Source organism: Capra hircus, chromosome 13 (genome assembly GCF_001704415.2).
Source record: "Capra hircus breed San Clemente chromosome 13, ASM170441v1, whole genome shotgun sequence".
NCBI lineage: Eukaryota > Metazoa > Chordata > Mammalia > Artiodactyla > Bovidae > Capra > Capra hircus.
Genome location: NC_030820.1, coordinates 47,737,728 through 47,764,448, shown reverse-complemented (window position 1 = coordinate 47,764,448; position 26,721 = coordinate 47,737,728). Strand labels below are relative to the sequence as shown.

At 48.1% G+C, this 26,721-nt stretch overlaps 1 protein-coding gene across 1 annotated transcript; it reads left to right on the top strand.

Annotated features, from left to right (window-relative positions):
• LRRN4 (leucine rich repeat neuronal 4) lies at window positions 9,027-24,922 on the top strand. The gene is made up of 4 exons (XM_018056859.1): window positions 9,027-9,684; window positions 10,849-11,053; window positions 21,703-21,840; window positions 23,707-24,922. Exons 1-4 carry the CDS (start codon window positions 9,027-9,029, stop codon window positions 24,920-24,922), a joined length of 2,217 nt encoding a protein of 738 aa, XP_017912348.1.

Genomic DNA, 26,721 nt, shown 5'->3' with positions numbered 1-26,721 from the left:
AGAAGGGGAAACAATGGAAACAGTTGCAGACTTTATTTTGGGGGGTTCCAAAATCATTGCAGATGGTGACTGCAGCCATGAAATTAAAAGAAGCTTGCTCCTTGGAAGAAAAGCTATGACCAACCTAGACAGCATATTAAAAAAGAGACGTTACTTTGCCAACAAAGGTCTGTCTAGTCAAAACTACGATTTTCCCAGTAGTTATGTATGGATGTGAGAGTTGGACTATAAAGAAAGCTGAGCACTGAAGAACTGATGCTTTTGAACTGTGGTGTTGGAGAAGACTCTTGAGAGTCCCTTGGACTGCAAGGAGATCCAACCAGTCTGTCCAGGAAATCAGTCCTGAATATTCACTGGAAGGACTGATGCTGAGGCTGAAACTCCAATACTTTGGCTACCTGATGTGAAGGACTGACTCACTGGAAAAGACTCTGTTGCTGGGAAAGTTTGAAGATGGAAGGAGGAGGGGATGACAGAGGATGAGATGGTTGGATGGCATCACCAATTCAATGGACATGAGTTTGAGCAAGCTCCAGGAGTTCGTGATGGACAGGGAAGCCTGGTATGCTGCAGTCCATGGGGTCACAAAGAGCTGGACATGACTGAGCGACTGAACTGAACTGAACTTTCTTGTTTGTATCATTTGGGCTATTTTCAGTTCAGGGCTTTTGAATAAAGCTGTTATATACATTCTTTTGGTGGATATATACATTCATTTCTCTTTCATATTAACCCAAGATTGCAACTGCTGAGTCACCAGGTAGATGTACACTTGACATTCACAGATCAATAGTGCCAGTTTTCCAAAATAGCTGTACCACCTTACACTCTCATCTGCAGAGTTCTAGCTGCTCCACATCTTCCCCACAACTTGGTACCATCAATCTGTTTCATTTTGGCCATCCTGGTGCGTGCCTACTAGTATCTCATTGTAGCTTAAATTTGTGTTTCCATGGTGACTAATGATGTTGAGCATACACTCATATACTTATTGGATGGCATGCATTACTTCATTCCACAAAATGGTACTGAACATCCACACTGCATGTGTATGTGGCTATAGCAATGGGAATAAATAACATTCAGGCTCCATGAAATCGTATATCATTGCCTTGTTTGTGCAACTTGAACATTGTTGCTTCTGAAAGAATTTTATTCAACATATTAAAAATCTAAATAAATATACAGGCAAACCCTGACAGTCCTTATATGGAAAATCCTAAATTAGGAAATATAACTGATCAGAAACAGAAGGAGATGCAGTTAATAAACCCTTATTCATTCAGCAATTATTTCTTAAGCATATATGTGTGCAGGTACTGCCAGACCCTGAAAACAGCAAGGAACAGGCTGGACACCTCCAGAGCTAAAAGAGCTTGCAGCTCAGCCCTTTGTGACAGGATGGTGCACTCACACTATGCAGGACTGTGTTCTGTCCTCTGCCCTTTCTAGTCTGGGGACAGCGTGAAGACCGAGTCCCATGTCCTGTTCATCTCTGAGTCACCATTTTACATCCTGAGCACCTCAGGCAAATGCTGCCATGTTCTGAGGACTGTTTTTGTTGTTGTTCAATCACTAAGCCGTGTCTGACTCTTTGCAACCCCATGGACTGCAGCACATCAGGCTTCTCTGTCCTTCACCATCTCAAACATGTGTTGAATTGCAAAGCCTGAACCAATTGATTCACTTAAAAATATGAGACAGGGTCTTCCCTGGTGACCCTGGTAAAGAATCCTCCTGCCAATGCAAGGGACATGGGTTTGATCCCTGATTCCAGGAGATCCCACATGCCACAGAGCAACTAATCCTGTGTACCACAACTATTGAGCACGTGCTCTAGAGCCTGGGAGCCACAGCTGAGACCATATGCCCTAGATCTTGTGCTCTGCAACAAGAGAAACTACTGCAATAAGAAGCAGGTGCACTGTAATGAAGAGTAGCCCCTGCAATTAGAGAAAACCTGTGCAGCAACAAAGACCCAGCACAACCAAAAGTAAATAAACAAATAAAATTCAGCATTGGGAGTAGAAAGAAAATATATGAGACAAGTAGAAGCTTAAGGATGCAGACATTGTACCCAATCAAAGATTAGCGCTGTTATGATGCAAACCCAGTATCCTGTCCCACTTTAAAGAACTTTGTATTTGTGTACTGCCTCTGAAAGTGAAAAAAGTGAAAGTGTTAGTCACTCAGTCGTGTCCAGCTCTTTGCAACCTCATGGACTGTAGCTTGTCAGGCTCTTCTATCCATGGAATTCTCCAGGCAAGAATACTGGCGTGGGTAACCATTACCTTCTCCAGGGGATCTTCCTGACCCAGAGATAGAACCCAGGTCTCCTGTATTGCAGGCAGATTCTTTACCATCTGAATTACCAGGGAAGCTCATGCCTCTGAGATGTGGTAAATTCCAGAATGTGTTTTATAAAAACAGCCTAGGGACTTCCCTGGTGGTCCAGTGGTTAAGAATTCACCTTGCAATGCAGAGGACACAGGTTCAATCCCCGATGGGGAAATTAACATCACACATGCCTTGGAGCAACCAAGCCCACACACCAAAACTAGAGTCTATGCACTGCAATGAACATCCCATGTGCTGCAACAAAGACCCTAGTGCAGATAAATAAATTAATTTAAAAAACAAACAGCCTACTTACTACCTTATCCCACTTCCTACAGCCACATACAAAATAAAGTGGCAGATTAGAGTCTCACTTTTCAATTTTTTCTCTTCCACTACAAATTTTAATAGGATCTCAAATGGTAATTTTTTTTCATTCTAAGCATCCTATAAATCCTCACATTAAAACTTCACTGTCACTGAGTGATGTGTCAATAGAAAAATAAACATGAGTCTCAACCTGTTACTATTTCATTCTGTCAAGTGCAGATCAGCCGCATGAGTGGAGCCCCCACCTCTGCTCTGCATACCATTCCGTGAGAGCTGCTGCCTGGAGACTTGACAACCTGGTACCATCTCCTCCCACTATCACCCTCCCATTCCTCCAGCTTATCTCTGGTGTCAGAGAAGAATGAGCCTCAAACTTGTACATTCCAACTCCAGCCCTTGGGGGAAGAACCCTTGGCACAGCCATTTGGCATCTGGAAGCAGGATGGGGAAGCTGGCTGCCCAGTCACCCATCACATAAGCCAGGCCCCCTCACTGCACCCAGGCTGGCAGAACCTGCACAGAGCTAGACAGGGTCCCTTTGGAAAGCACCAAATTTGAGTCTCTGGGGCAGCCCCATATAGTCTCGGGGTATTTATCTCTGGGGTACTGGGAATGGTATCAGGACCACAGGGGTCAGCACCCCTAGAAACTCTGCCAGTCTCCTGACTCTCGTCAAGTGTGTTCCATGAGTCACGCCTATGGAGAAAGGCCCACCGTGCTAATGCCAGGGCAGATGAGACCTGGCTGGCTATGCAAATAAGCCCAGAGCCCAAAACAGAACAGTGAGAATTAGGTCAACCCTTCCTTCTCACTGGACTATTGGGACTCAACTATGTGACTCCAGATAAACCAGTGTTCCTCAAAGGGGCTCAGTTCTCTCCCTCTAAAACAGACAGGGAGGGGGTGGAACCAGGCAAGTCACATCTAAGGCCAAGGACCCATGACTCTGATTTCAATCTAAATCCAGAAAAAAACATGTAGCCAGGTGTGTGATTACTGATTTACTGTTTTTCTTCTGAAGGCTCTGGGTTTACTAACATCTAACCTTCTGATTTTCTTCCAAGAGAACTTTCCCCCCAGTACCCCTAGCTGTACTGGGGAAAAGGATTGGAAACTTCTTTGGGACTCAGTTCTCTCCTTCTATTCCTACCTCCACCACCTCCACCTATACCCACCATACCCACTTCAACCTTCACCTGAGCTCTTCTCAAGGCTGGGATGCTGGCAGACCAGGGATGTAAGTCTCAGGCACTTGCATTTTTTAAAATATTCTTTATTTGGCTGTGCTGGGTCTTAGTTGCAGCATGTGGGATCTTTTATTTGTAGCATGTGAACTCTTAATTTCAGTATTTTAGATACAGTCCCATGACCAGGGATTGAACCCTGGGCCCCTGCATTGTGAGTGCAGTCTTAGCCACTAGACCACTAGGGAAGTCCCAAGCACTTTCATTTAACATTCGCTGTTTTGAGTCCTGCCCCATCCACTCCTGGGCCCCTTGGGGGGAATTCTAACTCATTTATCATCCTGTGTGCCAGCCTATATCCTGGGCATCTGGGCTCAAAAGAAGAATGATGTGTCCCATACTCAGGGAGTTGACTCTTAACTTAGAGAGGCACCACATCAGTCCACGGGACAGCAGTTAACCCCAGGTCCACCTGGGAGAGAATACCAAGTGAAAGCCTGCCTGGGCAAAACCTTGAAGGTGCTAGGCAGATGCTGTCAGTGCCCACCCATCCCCATAGCCCTCCTTAGAGTTCACAGGGCAAAGCAGACGTGCTGGGCAGTTAGAACCATAGGAAGAAACCTTGAGCCAACAAGCAGCAGAGGCTGAGGGGGTAAACACCCCACCTCCTCGCCACGGATGAAATAATCCCAAGGCAGCTGGACACAGGCTCCCAGGAGGGCTGAGTGACCTGCTTGTAGTTAACACAGTTGCAGTACCTGCCCTTCTGGGTCTCACTTCCTTACTCCCTCTCCATGCCTCTCAGGATGGTCTCTGGAGTAAATTACCTGCATGCAAGTCCTTACCTAAAGGCCAACTTCTGAGGGAAGCCACGGGAGGTCTGGAAGAGTGAGCTGGATTGGAGAGTAAGGTGGTCCTGAGGAGGGCACCCAGACAGAAAGCCCACTTTGGAAGACCCCCTGGGGGTGGCATGCAGCCTGGCACACTTGTTGGCTCCAGGACTTTGTCATTGGACCTTAGCACCCTTGTCCAAAGAGGGCAAACACTTGAGTCATCTTTTCCAGAGGTGGTGCTGGGGGAGGAGAAGGGGCAGGAAAAGATGACCAGGGGCTTCCTGAGAGGTGCCCAGTGACCCTGCCCACCCATCTGCCTCAGTCCTGGGGCCACAAGAGCCCAGAAAGTCATTCTTTGGAGAATGAGCTGCTCAACTATGAAAGGAAATACCCCATCTGTCCTGGCTTTTAGAGTGATTTGGGTCCAAGTATTTGGAAGTTTCTCTTGTGCTTACAAAGGATATTACAGTGTGAAATCCTGAAGCCTGTGGAAGGCAATATAAAGCAGTGGGTAAGCCAGGCAGAAACTAGTAGTGTGCTCCAAAGCCTAGAAAGCCTCTGAGAGCCTCAGTTTCCTTACCTGTAGCATGGGAAAAATCTTACCCAGTGAGGATTTGAGTGTGGATTCAAAAAGAATCCACATGCATCCCAATGCATATGGCATTGGGCTCTGAGTATAGTAAGTGCTCAGTTTTAAAAGATGGAGGGAGGGGGCCAGGATGCTGGTAACAAGCGGAGTGCACCCACTGAGGCAAGGCCAACATACCACCTGGGTGAGACCCCTGAATAAATGCTGCCATGAAGGATCTGCCTCCAGACTCTCTGGCTTAAAGGCCCAACTGGGCAGCCCACCAAGAGCATCTCTGCTTGAGTTGCTGCTGCTGCTGCTAAGTCACTTCAGTTGTGTCCAACTCTTAGCGATCCCATGGACTACAGCCTACCAGGCTCCTCCATCCATGGGATTTTCCAGGCAAGAGTACTGGAATGGGTTGCCATTGCCTTCTCTGGTCTACTTGGGTTGGGTATGACCAAAGCAACAGAGCAGTCAGAGGGCCAAGCTCAGATATCGGGTCCACCTCACCTGGCCAGGCCCTTGCTGCCACTGGTGGGCTACCCAGCAAGAGCAGGAATGAGAAGGTGGCTCAGAGGGCCTGGGGCTCCAGCAAGTGTCAGACGATGACCTCAGAGGGGTCCTTGAATAGGGCCTGTCCAGGCCTCTTGCCCACTGGTGTCCAGAGGAGCAGGCCAACATCACTCTCTGGTGTCCTCTTTACAGGCCTCCAAGGACAGCCACTTCCTCCTCGGGCTCTCCATTCAAATGGGCATGTTTCAGTGGGTTCAGCTCCCCCTCATCTGGGCACCCCAGCCTGAACACTCCAGGCTGAACACCCCAAACCTCTGCTGCCCTCAGGTTGCTGGTCACCTTGAGAGCAGACCCAGCTGGTTATTCTCTGAAAGAAGCTGAGGTTGTGATTGACCTGCTGGGTGCTCTCTGGCATGAGAACCAAGCAAAGGCAGAGGTAAGGGCCTCACCTCAGGCTGCCCACTGACCCCCACGCCGGTCCTTTCACTCTTCCCATCTTTCCCTGATCCCTCCTCCCTCTTGACCTCATGTCATTTATGACACAGCATTTCTACCTCTGGGGCCTGAGCCTCAGGCTCCTTGGGTAGTGAAGGCAATGCCCTAAACAGTGCTGCACAGAACAGGCATCTCCCTGCCCTCTCGTGTCGCTGATGGAGGTATACTTCTGAGCAGCAAGGCTCCAGGCTAGCACTTAGCTGAAAGGATATTTTTGAGGGTTTAGGTAAAGAAGGCCTCAAAAGAGATGCCCAGGAATTTGCAATTATCCAGTTAAACATGCCAATCCCCAGAGGTCCTGGAGTTCCTCAGGGCTGTTCAGATAAGGACTGACAGGAGGAGGGATAAAGTTCTGGTCTCAGAAGTCTGCGTACACAACGCTGGGAATGATTAACCCCTGGCCGGGGGTAGGGGGTGGGGTGTGCAGATCAAAGACCCTAGATGAACAAACAGTCTTGGAATTCTGGAGAAGAAAGGCACTGACTGCTCTAAACAAATATGCTCAAAGGAACGCACACTTAACATCCCCACAGCTTCGGGGAGACCTGGGCTTGTGGTAACCAGGACTGATCACCCCAGCCATGGGGTGGGAATGATCTTTCTGCACTTCTGCCCTCTTTATTGATTCCCACCCCTTATGAGAGACAAACATTCGTACTTTCACCAAAGTGGGTCCCGGAGAACCCAAGCCATGGGGCTTCCCTGGTGGCTCAGTGGTAAAGAATCTGCCTGCCAATGCAGGAGACACGGGTTTGATCTCTGAGCCAGGAAGATCCCACATGCTGAGGAGCAACTAAGCCCCTGAGCCACAACTATTGAGTCTGTGGTGCAGAGCTCGGGAGTCACAACTACGGAAGCCTGCGTGCCCCAGAGCCCGTGCTCAGTAACAAGAGAAGCCACCGCAGTGAGAAGCCCACGTACCTCGACTAACAGTAGCCCCCACTTTCCACAACTAGAGAAAAGCCCAACAACAAAGCCCCAGCACATCCAAAAAAAAGAAGTAAAATTATTTTTTTTAAAGGAAACAAAACCAGTCCTTCTCGATTTGCCCCATGCCTGCCCCTGCTCTCACACTCCTCTGAGGATGCCCCTCCTGCCGCTTTTCCTTTCCTGTGGACTGGGGTGCCTTCCTCTTCTGGGAAGGGGGCTTCCTCCTCATACCAGCTCACCGTGCAGCCTCCAGGAAATAGGAACCACCTGGCAGGAGGATTACATTCCTGGGAGGTGACGGGGCTGCCTCTGCCCCTCTGCAGCTGTCAGCCCTCAGCACTCACGTTGGCCCAGAAGAGCTGACTCCCTCCATCTCAGGCCCCAGAAAGGTGGTTGGCTTGGTGGCTAACTGGCTGGCATGGGGCCAGGTGAAGATGAGGGAGGGCTGAAAGGAGGTGCCATGCCTGGAAAGGGGCAGGGGCCGTCTAGGTCCAGAGGAGGAGGAGGAGACAGGCAGTGAGGGTGTTGGCTGAAGACCACAGTGTCTCAGTAGGGAAGAGGGGGTGTGGGAGCTGGGGTATCCGAGGCTCCCTGGTGAGTGGGGCCAGGGCCAGGGGCATCTGGGAAACAGACCTCCTGAAATTCAAAGTTGAGCTGCTAGCCACTGGCTCCTGGAATCTACAAGACAAAATTGAAGACTGCAGACAGGGGCACCCAGGGCTGCCACACTCCGAAAGGACAGCTTCTGAGTGAGTATGACATACTGCTGGACACATGGACTCCTAGACTCAGTTTCCAGGATTTTTCTCATTACCTTGACCCGCAACTAGCAAGAGGAGGCCCTTTCCCTGGATCCAGGGTGGTTGCTTAGGGATTTAGCAGTCAACAGAGACAGCAGAGCAGAAACACACACCTGCAGAAATGAGGGGATGTCAAGCAGTGACCTCAAGGCCAGGACCTAGTTGGAAATAGCTTTGCCACTCCCACACCAGCCCACTGCTGCCTTATCTACCCCAATTTGATCCCAGCTGCCTGTGTAATCCTGGGTACTCCAGAAACTCCACACTGAGCAGCCCTCGGCCATCTCTTGCTGGCAGGGCTGACTTCAGGAGTTTTTGTTGAGACCAACGTGGGATGAGAGAATGCTTTTCTCCAGGTTCCCAAGCCCTACAACTGTCTGGAGGCTCCTTTCTTCCCTGAAGGCAACCCTGAGCCTTCCCAAGAAAGAGATCCCAGAACTTGAAGTGTAACCCTCAAAACAGATCAGAGGCATACCAGACTCACCTGTGGCTGGGCAGTTCTAAGGATAAAAAGTGGGACAACCAGTGTCGTTGAAACTAACAAAATCTCCCTCAAGTCCCTTGTTTTTACCCCAGTGGAGCTTCCTCCCTATGGAAGCCTCCCATTAAAGTGTTATTAATAAATGTTTATGCAGCAACGTCTGCGCGCTTGGGGAAGAGTTTACAAAAAGGTCACGTTCCCTTCTCTCCAGAAGCTCATGGGATGAAGACAAGCAAAGGGAACTTTCTGGGTTCACAGACAGATGAGGGAGGCCTTCAGCAAAAGATTCCCTATGGGTGGTAACCCTTGAGTTAATTAGAGGGAAGGGGAAAGATTGGGGAAGGAAGGGCAGGAGGTGCCCCAGCGTACCTGCAGGAAATGATGGGGAAGCAGGCAGGGGCCAAGACGCAGGGATCAACCCCCGTCCTGCAGGGAACATCCAGGGCTAGGTTCTCCTGGGAAAGGGGCAGCGAGGTGGGAACATTTGCCCCTTCTTTCGGGGTTTCCGCTGCATTTAATGAGCTGTCCCGCTGTTCTCTCCAGACACCCGCCATGTGGTGGGCCCTGCTGCTGCTGCTGCCTTTCACGATAGCGCCGCGACCCAGCCGCGCGGGGCCGCTCCAGAACACCCTTGTTTTCCGGCTCACTCAACAGGGCCCCTGGGGGAGCGGGGCCGGTAACTCCACGGTCTCGCCCTGCGAGTGGCTCCCAGTCGCGGGGGTCACGACCCTGACTTTCGTGAACCGTGGCCTAGAGCGCCTGCCCGGCTGCCTGCCCCGCGCGCTGCGCAGCCTCGACGGCAGCCACAACCTGCTGCGCGCCTTGAGCGCTCCGGAGTTGGGCCACCTGCCGCAGTTACAGGTGCTGACACTGCGCCACAACCGCATCGCTGCGCTGCGCTGGGGCCCCGGAGCGCCCGCGGGGCTGCACTCCCTCGACCTCAGCTACAACCTGCTGGCCACCCTGCCGCCGTGCACCGGGCCCGCGCTGCCGGGTCTCCGCGCGCTGGCGCTGGCCGGGAACCCGCTGCGGGCTCTGCAGCCCGGGGCCTTCGCCTGTTTCCCCGAGCTGCGCCTGCTCAACCTGTCCTACACCGAGCTGGGCCGCGGTGACCACGAGGACATCGCCGACGCTACCTTCGCGGGGGTGGGCGGCGCGCCCCTGGCCGCCCTCCGGGTGCTGGATCTCAGTGGCACATTCCTCCCCCGCGGTGAGTGCCGGCGCCGAGTGTCTAAGCCTGCGGGGTGGACGATCCCGGGAGGGAGGGCTGTGAACTTCCTCGAGGGGCGCTGCCCCCCGGGCGTCTTCTTGCAGGAAGGCTCAAAGAGACCCCAGAGATTCCCTGAGCCTAGGGCACCCTGTTCGAAGCGCCTCACTGGTCTGCACTCCTTGAGTCCCAAGAGCTGGGGCTATCACCTCTGCTCTGCCTGTGAGGAAACCAGGGCACAGAAAGGAGAATGCTGGCCTGCAGACTCCCAGCTCCTTAGCGGTGCCTCCACGTCTGAACTGTGGCGTTCTGGGTCCGGAGCCCACAGGTTTAACCTCTGTTCTGCTCCCCAGCAGAATGGAGAATGGGGAGTGGACGCAGTGCTTTGGGGCTGATGAATGGGCAAACCTGGTATCAAACATTTTAACATGAAGCACCTGATGTTCAGAGGATGCTTTCATTGATTTCTATTAATACTTAGTTGGCTAAAATTCTTTCTGTGAATGTTAAATCCTTCAAACAAGACACAGAAGAGAGGTGGGAATACCTATTCTCCTGTACTTGGGTATTCTGACTCTGATTTACTAGGTTGGTTTCATTGTTTAAAAACGCTTCACATGTTGATAATCACCTGTTCCACCACCACCAAGAGAACAAAAAGCAAGAAGGGAAGCAGAGAAGGGGGTTGTTCTCCATTTACTAGGAGAGCGATGAAATGAGATTTCCCAGCCTCCTCCTGCCCTACTCCTCCTCTGAGCCTCCTTCCTTACATTCCTCAAAGATTTCCCCTGCTCCTGGTAGCCATCACACTGAAGCCTGGGGCTTCTGTGTGGGGTTTAACAAGAGGGTGGGACAACAGCGTACTTGGAGACAGTGTCCTAGAGTCAAGCTCAGCCTTGTTCCTTCCTTGTTGTGTGGCCTTTAGCCAGTCACCATCCTCTGGGACCTCAGCTGTCTGGGGCTGGAAAGGGAAGGACTGGTCTTCTCTGAAGGCCCTTCCAGCTGAAGTGGCCCATGCTTCTGAGATTCCTGAAGCTGCCCACTGTCCCCATGCTCAGCAATGACCTTGACCACTCACCTGTCACACTCATTGTTTCCTTAATGCTGTACCAGCCTTATGGGTTCATGCCTTCCAGGATAGTGGGCAGTGTCCCATCTGTATTTCAGTTCGGTTGGGATGGATCAGAAACCTGCCACAGCTCACATCCCTCTACCTGAGGAAGATGCCAAGGCTGAGGAGTCTAGAGGGGGACATTTTCAAGATGACCCCTGACCTGCAGCATCTGGATTGTCAAGATTCACCAGCACTTACTTCTGTCCATACATATATCTTTCAAGACACGCCTCACCTACGGGTCCTTCATTTCCAGAAGTAAGTGTTTCTGAAACACATGACTGATTTTTGTCCATTACACTAAATTGAATAGTCATAACTATTTTATAGAATAAACTAGACCTTCCTTTTCCTCCCATTGCTCTTTCAAGTCCTTGTTGGGGTCTTGTTCCTCCTTATGCTTTGGAGGATATGGTAAGCACATCCCAGAGAGTCCTTCTGGCCTAAAAACCAACCAACTCAGTGCTGTCCACAGTAATGTTAAAACTTCAGACTCTCACACATGTCAAGTTTCCTTCAAGGCCAGGATGAGAAATTTGCAGTGTGAAGAGGGCATCAGGGTCCTCTCTATTTCTCTATCCACCTGCTTCCCCATGTGTTTATGCAAATCAGCAGCCCCTTCCAGGGCTTGAGCAGCTCCTACTTGCACTGGGAGCCAGGGGTGGTTCCCTCTGGGCCAGGGGTTATCCCGAGTCTCACCATATCCACCCTCCTTCCCAAGAGCAACTACTATCCTGACTTCTAGCAGGAAGGGCAGCATACCTTTGAAGATGATCTCAAGCCACCCCCTTTCCTGGGAGCCCACAGCTAGGCCCTGGGAGGCAAGCACCATTGCCCTGCCATCACTCTTAATGTTGCCTTCTCTTTTTTCTTGACTAGCTCCAGAGGACTCACTTTGGGGCTTATCATGAGGGGAAAGGAGATAGAACACACAGAGCACTTAGCTCAGTGCCTGGCACATTGTGTGCTCTGCAACATTAGTGAAGATCATGGTGGTTGTGATGATGGTGAGATTATGTTGACAGTGATGGTGGGATAATGGTGTCTCATGAAGGTGGTGGTGGTGGTGGTTATGAATGGTGACAGGATGGTCATGGTGATGATGATGATGGTGGTGATGATATGGATGGGAAAGATATCATCTCTGGCTTAGACTCCTCTTTTGAGTTTCAGACTGATGAAGCATTGTTTATCAGATGTGGAACCAAACTGCTTGGGCTCAATCCTGACTCCACTCACCACTTCCTAGCTATGTGAGTTAGGGCAAGTTAACCTATGCTTTTGCGGCTCAGTTTCCTCATCTGTAAAATGGGAATAATGATCTGATCCTCCCCTACTGCATTGTTGTGAGAGGAACTGCTTTGATATGTATCTAGAACAGTGCCTGGCACAGAACAGGAGGTTTGTGTAATCACTACTGGGCATCTCCACTGGATGTCTCACAGGTTTTTCAGCATCTAGGACATACCTAGATACATGAGCCTAGAGCTCATGGGAACTCTGGGCTGGAGATTCCTAAATGAGCATCCTCAGCACAGAGGTAGTTGAGAAAGCATGAAGTGATGGCAGTGATGATGCTGATGGGGATAGCAGGGAAGACACCAGTAGCAGTGATGGTGTTGACGGCCATGAGATGGTGATGGTGATGATGAGAGCATGGCCTCTGCTTCCAGGGAGTGCACAGTTCTGTAGGGAGAAGACATCTGTCAATTGTCATGATATATTGGGATCAGTAACAGAGGCACATGCCACGTACCATGTCATAAGGCAAGTAGGGTCAGTGATGTCATAAGGCAAGTAGGGTCAGTGATCAGCTTCAGCAGGCTGGAAGAAAACCATAATTGCTCCATATCTTCAAAGGTGAGTCTAAACTCCCCAGGTGGAGAAAGGCAACTGAGACTCCTAGAAAAGCAGGCATCCCTGGATCAGAAGTGAGGGCTGCTTCCTCTTATCCCTACACTTCTCAGTTTGCTGCAGTCTGACCACCCACTTCAGCTTCATGGTTGAATTGAACCAGTGGCATTTCAGCTGCTATGTCCAGTGGACACTTCTCTATCCTCTAAGCCCCTTCTTGAGTCCTTCCTCCCTCTTGACACTCTCTCTTCTCATCCTTAGGATACTGCTCTGGTGCTTCTCCAGGTTTTCTGGATAGGCCTTCTTAAGGCCCTTGACTATTTCCTCTTCTTAAAACTTTTCTGCATGTCATTACTCATCCTACATGCTTCCTCTGGCACTGTTTCCACCCACTTTTCCAGTGCCATAGGATTTGACAAAATGTGGGGTGTTGGTGATGTTCATTCTCAATGGAGCCAGAATGAAGTGGGATGAAGAGTCAGTGTAGGTGCAGACAGCTCTGAAGGTTGGCTCCCTGGTCACCAGGTCCAGCCTGGTCTCCATTCCCAATGGCTCTGTGATCAGCCCTTCCCACCCGCCCTGCAGGGTAGTTTGAGGTCAAGTTCTCATCATTCCCTACCCAGCTAACCAAAAGACTTCTAACCCATGACCTTCAGGAGTACACAGGTTAGTGCAGGGAGTCTTAAACACTCTCGTGCCATGGACTTCTGTGGCAGTAGCTGAAGCCTGTGGGCCTTTCTCAGAAGTACATTCTCATATACCTAATATCCAGTCCCATCACTTCATGGCAAATAGATGGGGAAAATGTGGAAACAGTAATAGATTTTACTTTTTGAGGCTCAAAAATCACTGCAGATGGTGAGTACAGTCGTGAAATTAAAAGATGTTCCTTGGAAGAAAAGCTGTGACAAACCTAGGCAAGTGTATTAAAAAGCAGAGGCATTTACTTTGCTGGAAAGGTCTGCATAGTCAAAATTACGGTTTTTCCAGTAGTCATGTATGGAAGTGAGAGTTGGACCATAAAGAAGGCTGCATGCCAAAGAATTGATGCTTTTCAACTGTGGTGTTGGAGAAGACTTTTGAGAGTCCCTTGGACAGCAAGGAGATCAAACCAGTTAATCCTAGAGGAAACCAATCCTGAATATTCATTTAAAGGGCTGATGCTGAAGCTGATGCTTCAATGCTTTGGCCACCTGATGTAAAGAGCCAACTTATTAGAAAAGACCCTACTGGTGGGAAAGATGGAGTACAGGAGGAGAAGGGGATGACAGAGGATGAGATGGTTGTATGGCATCACTGATTCAGAGAGGTTCCCTGGCTCAGGTGATAAACAATCTGCCTACAGTGCAGGAGACTTGAGTTTGATCCCCGGATTGGAAAGATCCCCTGGAGAAGGGAATGACAATCTACTCCAGTATTGCTGCCTGGAGAATCCCATAGACAGAGGAGCCTGATGGGCAATAGTCCATGAGGTCACAAAGAGTTGGACTTGACTGACTAACACTTTTCACTGACTCCATGAACATGAGTTTGAGCAAGCTCCAAGAGATGGTGAAGGACAGGGAAGCCTGGTGTGCTTCAGTCCATGGGGTCGAAAAGAGTTGGATATGAGTGAGTGAGCAACAAAGAAACCAATTATAGTTATCAAAATATTTTTAAGTGTGTGTTTCAGGACTATGTATGTGTGGTGTGCGTCTCTATTTTATTGTTGTTGCTGTTGTTGTTGTTGTTGTTCAGTCGCTCAGTCATGTCCAACTCTTACAGACCCCATGGTTTCCCTGTCCTTTACTATTTCCCAGAGTTTGCTCAAACTTATGTTCATTGAGTCAGAGATGCTATCCAGCCATCTCATCCTCTGTGGCCCCTTTCTCCTGCCTTCAATCTTTCCAAGCATCAGGGTCTTTTCCAATGAGTTGGCTCTTTGCATCAGGTGGCCAAAGGATTGGAGCTCAAGTTTCAGCAATTCAGGGTTGATTTCTTTCCTTTAGGATTGACTGGTTTTATCTTCCTGCTGCCAAGGGGCTCTCAAGAGTCTTCTACAGCACCACAGTTCGAAAACATCAATTTCTGGGTGCTCAACCTTCTTTTTGGTCCAACTCTCACATCCATACGTGACTACTGAGAAAACCATAGCTGTGACTATGCTGAACTTTGTCGGCAAAATGATGTCTCTGTTTTTTAGTACACTGTCTAGGTTTGTCATAGTTTTTCTTCCAAGGAGCAAGCATCTTTTAACTTCATGGCTGGAGTCACCATCTGCAGTGATTTTGGAGCCCAGTAAAATAGAGTCTCTCCCTGTTTCCACACTTTCCCCATCTATTTGCCATCTGTTTGAAGTGATAGGACCAGATGCTATGATCTTCATTTTTTGAATGTTGAGTTTTAAGCCAACTTTTTCACTCTCCTCTTTCACCTTTATCAAGAGACCCTTCAGTTCCTCTACGCTTTCTTCCATAAGGGTGGTGTCATCTGCATATCTGAGGTTATTGATATTTCTCCTGGCAATCTTGATTCTGGCTTGAGCTTCATTCAGGCTGGCATTTCTCATGATGTAATCTACATATAAATTAAATAATCAAAGTGACAATATACAGCCTTGACGTACTCCTTTCCCAATTTGAAACAGTTAATTGTTCCAGTCCATTCTAACTATTGCTTCTTGATCTGCATACAAATTTCTTAGGAGACAGGTAAGGTGGTCTGATATTTCCATATCTTTAAGAATTTTCCACAGTTTGTTGTGATCTACAGTCACAGGCTTTAGCATAGTCAATGAAGAAGAAGTACATCTTTTCCTGGAATTCACTTGCTTTTTCTATGATCCAACGGATGTTGGCAATTTGCTCTCTGATTCCTCTGCCTTTTCTAAATACTGCTTGTATATCTGGAAGTTCTGGGTTCATGTACTGTTGAAGCCTAGCTTGAAGGATTTTGAGCATAACCTTGCTAGCATGCAATATGAGTGCAATTGTGAGGTAATTTGCACATTCTTTGGCTTTGCCCTTCTTTGGGATTGGAATTTAAACTGACCTTTTCCAGTCCTGCAGCTACTCCTTAAATTTAAAAAATCCAGCAAGAGGTCCAATAACTTCAACAATTTTGATGATCATTAGGTTCAGCTCAGTCACTCAGTCGTGACCGACTCTTTGTGACCCCATGGACTGCAGTACGCCAGGCTTCCCTGTCCATCACCAGCTCCTGGGGCTTACTCAAACTCATGTCCATCGAGTCGGTGATGCTATCCAACCATCTCATCCTCTGTTGTCCCCTTCTCCTTCCACCTTCAATCTTTCCCAGCATCAAGGTTTGTTCCAATGAGTCAGTTCTTTGCATCAGGTGGCCAAAGTATTGGAATTTCAGCTTCAGCATCAGTCCTTCTGGATTATTTGGGACTGATTTCCTTTAGGATGGACTGGTTGGATCTCCTTGCAGTCCAAGGGACTCTCAAGAGTCTCCCCCAACACCGCAGTTCAAAATCATCACATCTTCGGCACTCAGCTTCCTTTATAGTCCAACTCTTACATCCATACGTGACTATTGGGAAAACCATAGCTTTGACTAGATGGACCTTTGTTGGCAAAGTAATGTCTCTGCTTTTTAATATGCTGTCTAGGTTGGTCATAGCTTTTCTTCCAAGGAGCAAGCTTCTTTTAATTCCGTGGCTGCATTCACCATCTGCAGTGATTTTGGAGCCCCCCAAAATAAAGTCTGCCACTATTTCCCCATCTATTTGCCATGAAATGATGGGACCAGATGCCATGATCTTAGTTTTCTGAATGTTGAGTTTTAAGCCAACTTTTTCATCCTCCTCTTTCACTTTCATCAAGAGGCTCTTCAGTTCTTCACTTTCTGCCATAAGGGTGGTGTCATCTGCATATCTGAGGTTATTGATATTTCTCCTGGCAATCTTGATTCCAGCTTGTGCTTCATCCAGCCCAGCATTTTGCATGATGTAATCTGTATGTAAGTTAAATAAGCAGGGTGACAATATACAGCCTTGACATATTCCTCTCCCTATTTGAACCAGTCTGTTGTTCCAATGTTCAGTTCTAACTGTTGCTTCTTGACCAGCATACAGATTTCTCAAGAAGCAGGTCAGGTGGTCTGGTATTCTCATCTCTTTAAGAATTTTCCATAGTTTGTTGTGATCCATGCAATAACTTTGGCATAGTCAATATAGCAGAAGTAGATGTTTTTCTGGAACTCTCTTGCTTTTTCTATGATCCAATGGATGTTGGCAATTTGATCTCTGGTTCCTCTTCCTTTTCTGAATCTAGCTTGAATATCTGGAAGTTCATGGTTCACATACTGTTGAAGCCTGGCTTGGAGAATTTTCAGCATTACTTTGCTAGTGTGTGAGATGAGGGCAATTGTGAGGTACTTTGAACATTCTTTGGGTTTGCCTTTCTTTGGGATTGGAATAAAAACAGACCTTTTCCAGTGCTGTGGCCACTGCTGAGTTTTCCAAATTTGCTGACATATTGAGTACTATACTTTACCAGCATCATCTTTTAGGATTTTAAATAGCTCAACTGGCGTTCCATCGCCTCCACTAGCTTTGTTTGTAGTGATGCTTCCTAAGGCCCACTGGACTTCACATTCCAGGAGGTCTGGCTCTAGGTGAGTAATCACACCATTGTGGTTATCTGGGTCATGAAGATTTTTTTTGTATAGTTCTTCTGTGTGTTGTTGCCACCTCTTCTTAATATCTTCTGCTTCTGTTAGGTCCATACCATTTCTGTCCTTTATTGTGCCCATCTTTGCATGAAATATTCCCTTGGTATCTCTAAATGTCTTGAAGAGATCTCTAGTCTTTCCCATTCTATTGGTTTCCTCTATTTCTTTGCATTGATCACTGAGGAAGGCTTTCTTATATCTCTTTGCTATTCTTTGGAACTCTGCATTCAAATGAGTATATCTTTCCTTTTCTCCTTTACCTTTAACTTCTCTTCTCAGCTATTTGTAAGGCCTCCTCAGACAACCTTTCTGCCTTTTTGCATTTCTTTTTCTTGGGAGTGGTCTTGATCACTGCCTCCTGTACAATGTCATGAACCTCTGTCCATAGTTCTTCAGGCACTCTATCAAATCTAATCCCTTGAATCTGTTTATCACTTCCACTGTATAATTGTAAGGGATTTGATTTAGGTCATAACTGAATGGTCTAGTGTTTTTCCCTATTTTCTTCAATTTAAGTCTGAATTTGGCAATGAGGAGTTCATGCATTAAGTGATTAAAGTGAAAGTCACTTAGTTGTGTCCTACTGTTTGTGACCCCATGAACTATACAGTCCATGGAATTCTCCAAGCCAGAATACTGGAGTAGGTAGCCTTTCCCTTCTCTGGGGAATCTTCCCAACCCAGGGATCTAACCAGGAACTCCTGCATTGCAGGAAGATTCTTTACTAACTGAGATATCAGGGAAGCCCTTTGATGATCATAAATGACAGAAAACTACTGAAAAGTGATTTCAAAATATGTGTTTTGTTGGTGATTCACCTGTGGTTTGTTGCCTTCATTCGTCACTGAAACAAATGGTGAATTTCAGTTAGAGATTTGTGAAAGAGAGCTCTATCCAAGTTCATATACCCTGTCTCCAAGGACCTCTGGTTGAGAACCCCTGTAATTGAGTCACCATATTCAGCCAGGAGATCTGTCTAAATTATAATCTGATTGAGTTTTAAGACAAATGAAAACTCTTCCATGGTTGGCTCAACTCTTTGGCTGGCTCATCCCTGGACTCCACTGCACGACCAACCCCGCCCCCAACCCCGTGCTCCATCTGGGGAAGGAGCCACTTCCTCTCTGGGAGTTCTCAAGCCTCTGAAGCTCATCTCCCCTGTCATCTCCCCTGTGGCACCCTCTTCCCTTTTTCTCAAGCCCGCCTTGCTCTTGACTCTCCTTATCTCACCCAAAGCCTCCCCTGGGACATTATCTGTGATAGATGCTGGCAACATGTTGGTTCCTTGGCACAGCCAGCACTCTCTGGAGACGGGGTAGCACCCTCCTGGCTTCTCTGCCAAACTGGCACAGCCAATGTCTTTCACCGTCCCCTCTGACAATGCTACATGCGGGAGGGAGAGGCCTTTGGCAATATTTCAGCAAAAAAAGAAAACGGATTATTTAGAAGATAAATAGAAACTTTTTCCATGTTAAGGTTCTGTCAGTTCAGATGCAGAGAATACCCAGACGCGGACACACCTCAGGACGTGAAGCAGGTTCTCCCATCCTTGGCATGTGATGGGAATGCAACATGTCTTTATCATGTGCAAGTTGCAATGTGTGGCAGAAAGGGCCACCAGAGAAGGAAAAGACTCCTTTTCCTTATCTATAAAAATGAATGAAATATTGGAAATTCTAGTAGTTACTCGGCAGTTTCACTCCCAGGGGCCCAGGTTGAGTCCCTGGTCAGGAAACTAAAATCCCATAAGTTGCCGGTTTGGCCAAAAACAATAAATAAATAAAAAATAAGTGAGTGAAATATTACCTACCTCATGATCTGACATAATGATATCAATCAGATAATGTTATTATCTGAAATACTAAGCAGTGTTGTGTGTGTTCAGTCACTCAGTTGTGTCCAATTCTTTGCAATCCTCTGGACTGTAATTCAACCAGGCTTCTCTGTCCATGGGATTTTCCAGGAAAGAATATTGAAATAGGTTAACATTTCCTTCTCCTAAGTAATGTTAGTTAGTTAGTTAAATCTCTTAGTTGTGTCTGACTCTTCACGACCCCGTGGGCTGTAGCCCACCAGGCTCCACCGTCCATGGGATTCTCCAGGCAAGAATACTGGAGTGGGTTGCCATTTCCTTCTCCAGGGGATTTTCCCGACCCAGGGATCAAACCCAGGTCTCCTGCATTGCAGGCAGATGCTTTAACCTCTGAGCCACTTACCCCAAAATATGGTGATCTTTTCTTCTCCCACTTCAGGCAAAAAAAAAAAAAATTCCTTTGCAAAATTAAGTGTTAAGTAAACTCCCTTCTAAGATTCCACTCTAGCTCTGTGAAACCTGCTAAAAGCAAGCATTTGCATATATATGTGTGTGTGTGTATATATGTGTATATATATATACACATACATACATTCATACACACAAATATATGGGGCTTCCCAGGTGGTGCTAGAAGTAAAGAACCCACTTGTCAATGCAAGAGATGTAAAAGATGTGAGTTTAATCCCTGAGTCCAGAAGCTACCCTGGAGAAGGGCCTGGCAATCCACTTCAGTGTTCTTGCCTAGAGAATCCCACAGACAGAGGAGACTGGTGGGGAGTCTATAGGTTTGCAAAGAGTCAGACACAACTGAAGTGACTTAGCATGCACTCATGCATACACAGAAGGCGGCAATGGCAACCCACTCCAGTACTCTTGCCTGGAAAATCCCATGGGCAGAGGAGCCTGGTAGGCTGCAGTCCATGGGGTCACTGGTTGGACATGACTGAACAACTTCACTTTCACTTTTCACTTTCATGCATTGGAGAAGGAAATGGCAACCCACTTCAGTGTTCTTGCCTGCAGAATCCCAGGGATGGCGGAGCCTGGTAGGCTGCCGTCTATGCGGTCGCACAGAGCAGGACACGACTGACGCGACTTAGCAGCAGCAGCAGCAACATACATACACATATATGTGGGTTCCACTTAAGTTTCAATATAATGGCACACACATATGTTCAGTGCTCCACAGGGGACAACTGTCAGGTGCCCACCAGCTAGGAGTGTTAGAGCAGATCTGGGTGGTGGGTCCTTCCTTGCCCAGAACATCTGCATCTCCCCCAGAGCAATAGAAGAAGGTTCCCAGGTAGATGGACAAAAGCTAGTCTTCGGTTAGAAGAGGCCTGTGGATACAGTGCAGTTCCTGTTGCTCACGATTCTGATTGTAACTAGAATGTGTACAAGAGGCTGGGAGGCTCTAGGAGTTGAGACGGTTGAGGCCAAACACTTTGGGCAGAAAGAGCAAAAAACCAGGAGGGAGCCTGCCATTGCTAGGTGTGGTATATTGTTGGCAAATATGGCCCCAGTAATTCCTCCCCTCATCCCTGTATACATAGCCCTTTGCAGATGTGACTTTGCAGCTGTTCCCACTATGAAGTAGAGACTCTTCTCCACCTCTTAAAGCTGGGCATAGCCCTGCGACATGTTTAGGCCAAAGGGACATTAGCAAATGTGAGGTAAGCAGAGACTTGAAAGTAGTTAAGGAAACTGGGGCTCACCCTCTCTTGCTGGTAAGACTGGCACACCAACATGTGCACAAGCCTCTGGGTGATGAAAGACACAGGCAGAGAAGCCCTGGCAAACCAGTGGAGACTCCATATAGGTGAGGCAATCCTGGATTTTTCCAGCCCAGGTGAGCCGGCCCAGACCATGAGAACCACTGAGTCAACCCATAGAATCATGAAAAAGAATAAACATGTATTGTTTTAAGTTAAGCTAGTAAGAGCTAACTGATACACTTCAGTGAGGCATCTTCCAAAGGACTGGTGTGGAATGCCATCAGCTATAGTCCAACTGCAGTAGTATACAGAGTGTTCTCATTAAGAACATATGGATACCTATGGCTGACTCTTGTTGATGTTTGACAGAAAACAACAAAATACCGTAAAGCAATTATCCTTCAATTAAAAAATTTTTAAAAAATTTCTGCACTTTCTTCATTAGTCTATAATAACAATATCATACTTTTATGTAGAGATCTACATTTATAAGTTCTTTTATAATCACAGACTCTTTTTTATATAGCCAGCAGGGAGAATTGTCTCCATTTGTTATGAGAGGTGATACTGACTAGGTTATGTTGGTATCGCCACAGATTAAAAAAAAAAATCCAAAGTTAATCTGTTAATAGTTTTCTCAAAGCAAACTAGCCCCTAACAGAATAGTTTTCCATGTTGGTATCGCCACAGATTTTTTAAAAAGTCCAAAGTTAATCTGTTAATAGTTTTCTCAAAGCAAACTAGCCCCTAACAGAATGGTCTTCCCATGACGCTACTGTGGCTCTCTGGGTTTAGTGTTGACCTAATTGTACAAGCCTGCGTTAATTAATTTTTGTGTATTTCAGCTGCAACTTGAGTACCTTCCATCCTTGGAACTTGCATTCCTCCCAGGTTCTGTCCATCAACCTTTTCGGCAACCCTCTCACTTGCAGTTGTGAGTTGTCCTGGCTCCTCATGGATGCAAAGAGAATTGTCCTAAGCAGGTAACACGTTTAAAAAGCAGATGACTGAGGGGTGAGGATCAAATCTCTGGGCCTGAAGTTCTCACAGTTTGTATCCTGCTCATGTAACAATGCTGGGCAGGTTGGCAGTGCTAGGTGGGGCAACTCTTCCCCCTGTAGTCACAGTCAGGGACCCAGGAGATGAAGGCTCTGCCTCCATCCCAGCAAGCTTGAGGAGCAAAGAGCTGGAGGAGCCCACTCAGGAGGCTTTAAAGGGCCAGGCCATCACTTTCATCTACATCCCATTGGTCAGATTAACTTAACAGGTCATGCCTACTGCATTGGTGGCTGGGAAATGTAGTGTAGCTGTGTGCCCGGGAAATGTAGTGTAGCTGTGTGCCCACTAGGAAAACAAACTGGGCTATGTAAACAGCTAACTCTTTCTCCTAAAGTGGAGTTATCATTGCTCATTTTACAAACAAGCAAACTGGGGCAAAAAGAGGAAGGTACTTGCTTAGATTCATGAAGCCACTGGGTGGAGGAGGCAGGATCTACTGTCTTCCAAAATTCTGCTCTTGGGACTTCCCTGGCTATCTGGTCATTAAGACTCTGCTGCTTCCAATGCAGGGGACCCCAGTTCCATCCCTTGTTGGGGAACTAAGATCCCATGTGTGGCAAAAAAAAAAAAAAAGACACAAAACTGTGTTCCACTGAGTTCCCAGCACAGAGCCTGGCTTTCTGTAGCATTCAGTCCAGTGTCAGTGGGCTTATAGAGCTCTCATGGGACAGAAGCCTGAATATCAAGTGGGGCTCAGTCTGCCACCCCTCACCCCTTCATCTTGCCTATAGCACCAGTCTCTTTGCAGTGAATGAAAAGGTTGAGAGTTCAAGCTCTTCACACCACTTACTACTATTGATTTTGGCTGTTACTTAATCTCTTTGTGCCTCTACCTCCTCATCTGTAAAATGGGTATAATAGTGCCTATCTCATGAGGTCAGTTAGTCAGTCAGTCGGTTCAGTCACTCAGTCATGTCCAACTCTTTGCGACCTCATGAATCGTAGCACACCAGGCCTCCCTGTCCATCATCAACTCCCGGAGTTCACTCAGACTCACGTCCATCGAGTCAGTGATGCCATCCAGCCATCTCATCCTCTGCCGTCCCCTTCTCCTCCTGCCCCCAATCCCTCCCAGCATCAGAGTTTTTTCCAATGAGTCAACTCTTCGCATGAGGTGGCCAAAGTACTAGAGTTTCAGCTTTAGCATCATTCCTTCCAAAGAAATCCCAGGGCTGATCTCCTTCAGAATAGACTGGTTGGATCTCCTTGCAGTCCAAGGGACTCTCAGGAGTCCTCTCCAACACCACAGTTCAAAGGCATCAATTCTTCGGCACTCAGCCTTCTTCACTGTCCAACTCTCACATCCATACATGACCACTGGAAAAACCATCGCCATCTCATGAGGTAGTGGAGATTAAATTGGGTTCTACATAAAAGTGTTAGCAATTGTCCCTAGCATGTAACAAAGTACTCAAAAAAATTTTAGCTAGTATGAGTGTTGTTACTAATACTCACCACCAGGAAGCAGAGAGGTGAGAATAAAATGACAGACCACACTTAGAGCATCTGGACTGCCCTTTACCATGCTCACCCTGGGTTTAGGCTCTGCATTTGCTAGTCATGCTATCTTGGGCGGTTAGTTCCTCTTTCTGAATTCCCATTTCCTTCTCTGTCCAATGGGACTTACAAGGGGAGCCTCCTTGAAGGTCACTGAGGTGACCCATGTTGAGTGTGTACCATGTGGTATCTGGCAGATGTGTTAAACAAGGCTTGGGAGAGGGATTATCTGCCCTAAGCACTCAAAGCCCAGCACAGAAGCAGCCCCTCTAACTGACTGACCTCTTCTCTAGGGCAGCAGACATTGTGTGCAAACCAGCTGCAGGATCCAGTGGCACCTTCTCAGCGCCTCTTTTGCTGTCCCAGCTGCCAAGTGTGTGCCATTCAGATCAAAACACCACCCTCCTTGATTCCAACCCACCCTCCTCGGTCATCTCCACCCACACGCCATCTGCTCAGGGTTCCTCCACCTTGCAGAGCACAACACTCTCCACACATGCGGGAGGCCAACAGAGCGTCACCAAGTTTCCCTCCCTCCCTGTGGATTCCCCGACAGGAGCCGCCGCCGGGCTGCGGCACAGCATTACCAAGGATGGGGCCACTCCCTCCACTACTGTCTCTCCAACAGGTTCCAGCAACTCTGGCGACCCACCTAAGGCTGTGAGCACGGCCTGGACAGAGCAGCAAGAATATGCTACCGGGCTTATCCTGGAGCCTAATATCTCAGCGGCCTCCATCCCATGGGCCAGCAGACACCCTGGTCTCTCCCCTGCCTCCCAGGACTCAGTAAGCCTGCCCCAGCCCGCCTGGGAGACACGAGCCACCCCGCAGGCTCCCCACCCGCCTCCTTCCGAGCGCGGGATTCCTGTCCTGCCGCAGGATGACTCCAGGGAGGAGGAGGAAGAGGAGAGTGGAAAGGAGGAGGTAGGGGCGCCAACCTGGGATGTACCCTGCGATTACCACCCCTGCAGGCACCTCCAGACACCGTGCGCAGAGCTTCAGCGACGCTGGCGGTGCCGGTGCCCCGGCCTCAGCGGAGAAGACACCCTGCCAGACCCTCCCAAGCTGCAGGCGGTGGCAGAGACCACCGACACGTCGGCACTCGTGCGCTGGTGCGCCCCCAACTCAGTGGTGCGCGCCTACCAAATCCGCTACGCACCGGAGGGCTGGCCAGGGAACCAGTCGGTGGTGGGGGACGTATGTGCCACCGCGCGCCAGCACGCCCTGCACGGGCTATTACCAGCCACCGCCTACCGGGTGTGCGTCCTGGCGGCCAATGGCGCGGGGCTGAGCCGGCGCGGGGCGTGCATCGCCTTCACCACCGGGCATAACCCGGTGCTTGTCACAGCGGGGCTGGGCTCCGCTGGCGGCCTGCTGCTAGTCAGTACAGCGCTGCTGGCCACCGGTCTCTGCCGCCGGGGCCGGACGCCACGCACCCCGCCCTGCCACACGCAGCTGCTGGCCTACCGCAACCCCGCCTTCGTCCCTGTGCCCACAGCCCCGCTCTGACAGGCAGGTGTTCACTGAGCATCCACCACCAGCGTGGAGAAGGCGGTCCTGGGGTCTGGAAAGACCCGTCTGCCTATTGCTTCCTCAAGGCTTGCGCTCCTTGGGCACATCCGTGGCACTGGTCGAGCTGGGATCCTCAGCCCCGGAACCTCTGCCTTCCCTTCTTGCTTCTTCTCTGTGTTCCCACAAAAGTTATGGGTCACCATGCTGGGCACCCTGTGTCCCTCAGCATCCAGCCACTACTGTCCTGTTGGAAGCGACATCTTCAAGTCATTTCCGTAAAGTTCCCTCAAGGTCAAACTCTGGCTAAGGCTCTCCGGCTAGAGATCGACTCCAGCGGATTCTCTCCCGGGCTCCCTGTTCCACACACCCTGACCGCCCCTCTCCCAATACTCCCCCTCCCCCCGGACCCCTGCCAGTGGATTCTTAACCTGAGAACCAGTTATGCTCCCTGAAGCCTTCTGTTCATTTCAGGGTATGGCAGCATGTGTACTTCTAGCTTTAAACTGCAGTCTTCTCAGAACATCTGTGAAACACAGGCAGGGGGAAGGCTGTCCTTTCAAACTCGGTTAATGCATTTCACTTAAGACCAGCTGGGTAGAGGAACCATGAACTGCTTTTTGAAGGAAGCATGTTCAAGAACTTTTCTGAGAGAAAAAATGAACAAAAGGAAACCCTCAAGGCTCTAGCTAAATGCCAAAGCACTTCTCTGCTCAAATTGCATCAAACTTTCTCTTATTTTACTTCTATACAAACTTGGGAAGGAAAGTGATTTTATTAAATTAAAATTGGGTCATAGTTCTAGATTTCAGTTTTCTACATTATCATTTATGTAAGTTTCCTGTAGCAGCCGTAACAGACTACCACAAACTTGGTTGTGTCAAACAACTTAAGTTTATTCTCTTACAGGTTAGGCCAGAAGTCCACAGTCAAGGCATCAACAAGGTTGGTTCCTTCTGGAGACTAAGGGAAAACTGTTCCATTCCTCCCCTCTCCACCTGGGTGGGGGTGGGGGGTGGGGAGGGATGGCAGGGTGCCAGCAATACTTGGGTTTCTGGGCTTGCAGTTTCCTTATCCATGCCTCCTTGTCTTCTGACAGTCTCTAAATCCTGCCCTCCTTTTTTTTCCATTATCTTTTCTCCAGTCTTGAGATATAACTGAGGTATAACATTGTTTAAGGTATACCATGCAACAATTTGAGACTCCTATGTATTGAGAGATAATTACAGTGAGGTTAGTGAATACATCTGCCATGTCATACAGTTATCTTTGTGTACATGTGAGGTAAGAACTTTTAGTGTCTTAGCTACTTTCCAATATACAGTATTATTAACTGTAGTCATCATGAACTTTCTTGTACCATTTGACCACCTTCACCCATTCCCCATCCCACCTCCCACCTCTAGGAACCAACAATCTAACTCTTGAATTGGTTTTGTTAGATTTCACATATGTGATCATGATGAATTTGTCTTTGTCTTATTTCAGTTAGTATAATGCCCTCAGGATCCATCCATTTTGTTCCAAATTGCAGCACTTCCCTCTTTTTATGGTTGAATAATATTCTATCATATATATATTTTTTCTTTATCTACTCATCCATTGACATTTAGGTTATTTCCATGTCTTGATTACTGTAAATAACACTACAATGAACATGGGGAGTGAAGATATCTTGAGATAATGATCTTATTTCCTTTGGATATGTACCCAGAAGTCAAATTTCCCTCTTCTTGTAAGAACACCAGGTATTGGCTTAAGGCCCACCCAAATCCAGTATGACCATCCTAATTTTGATT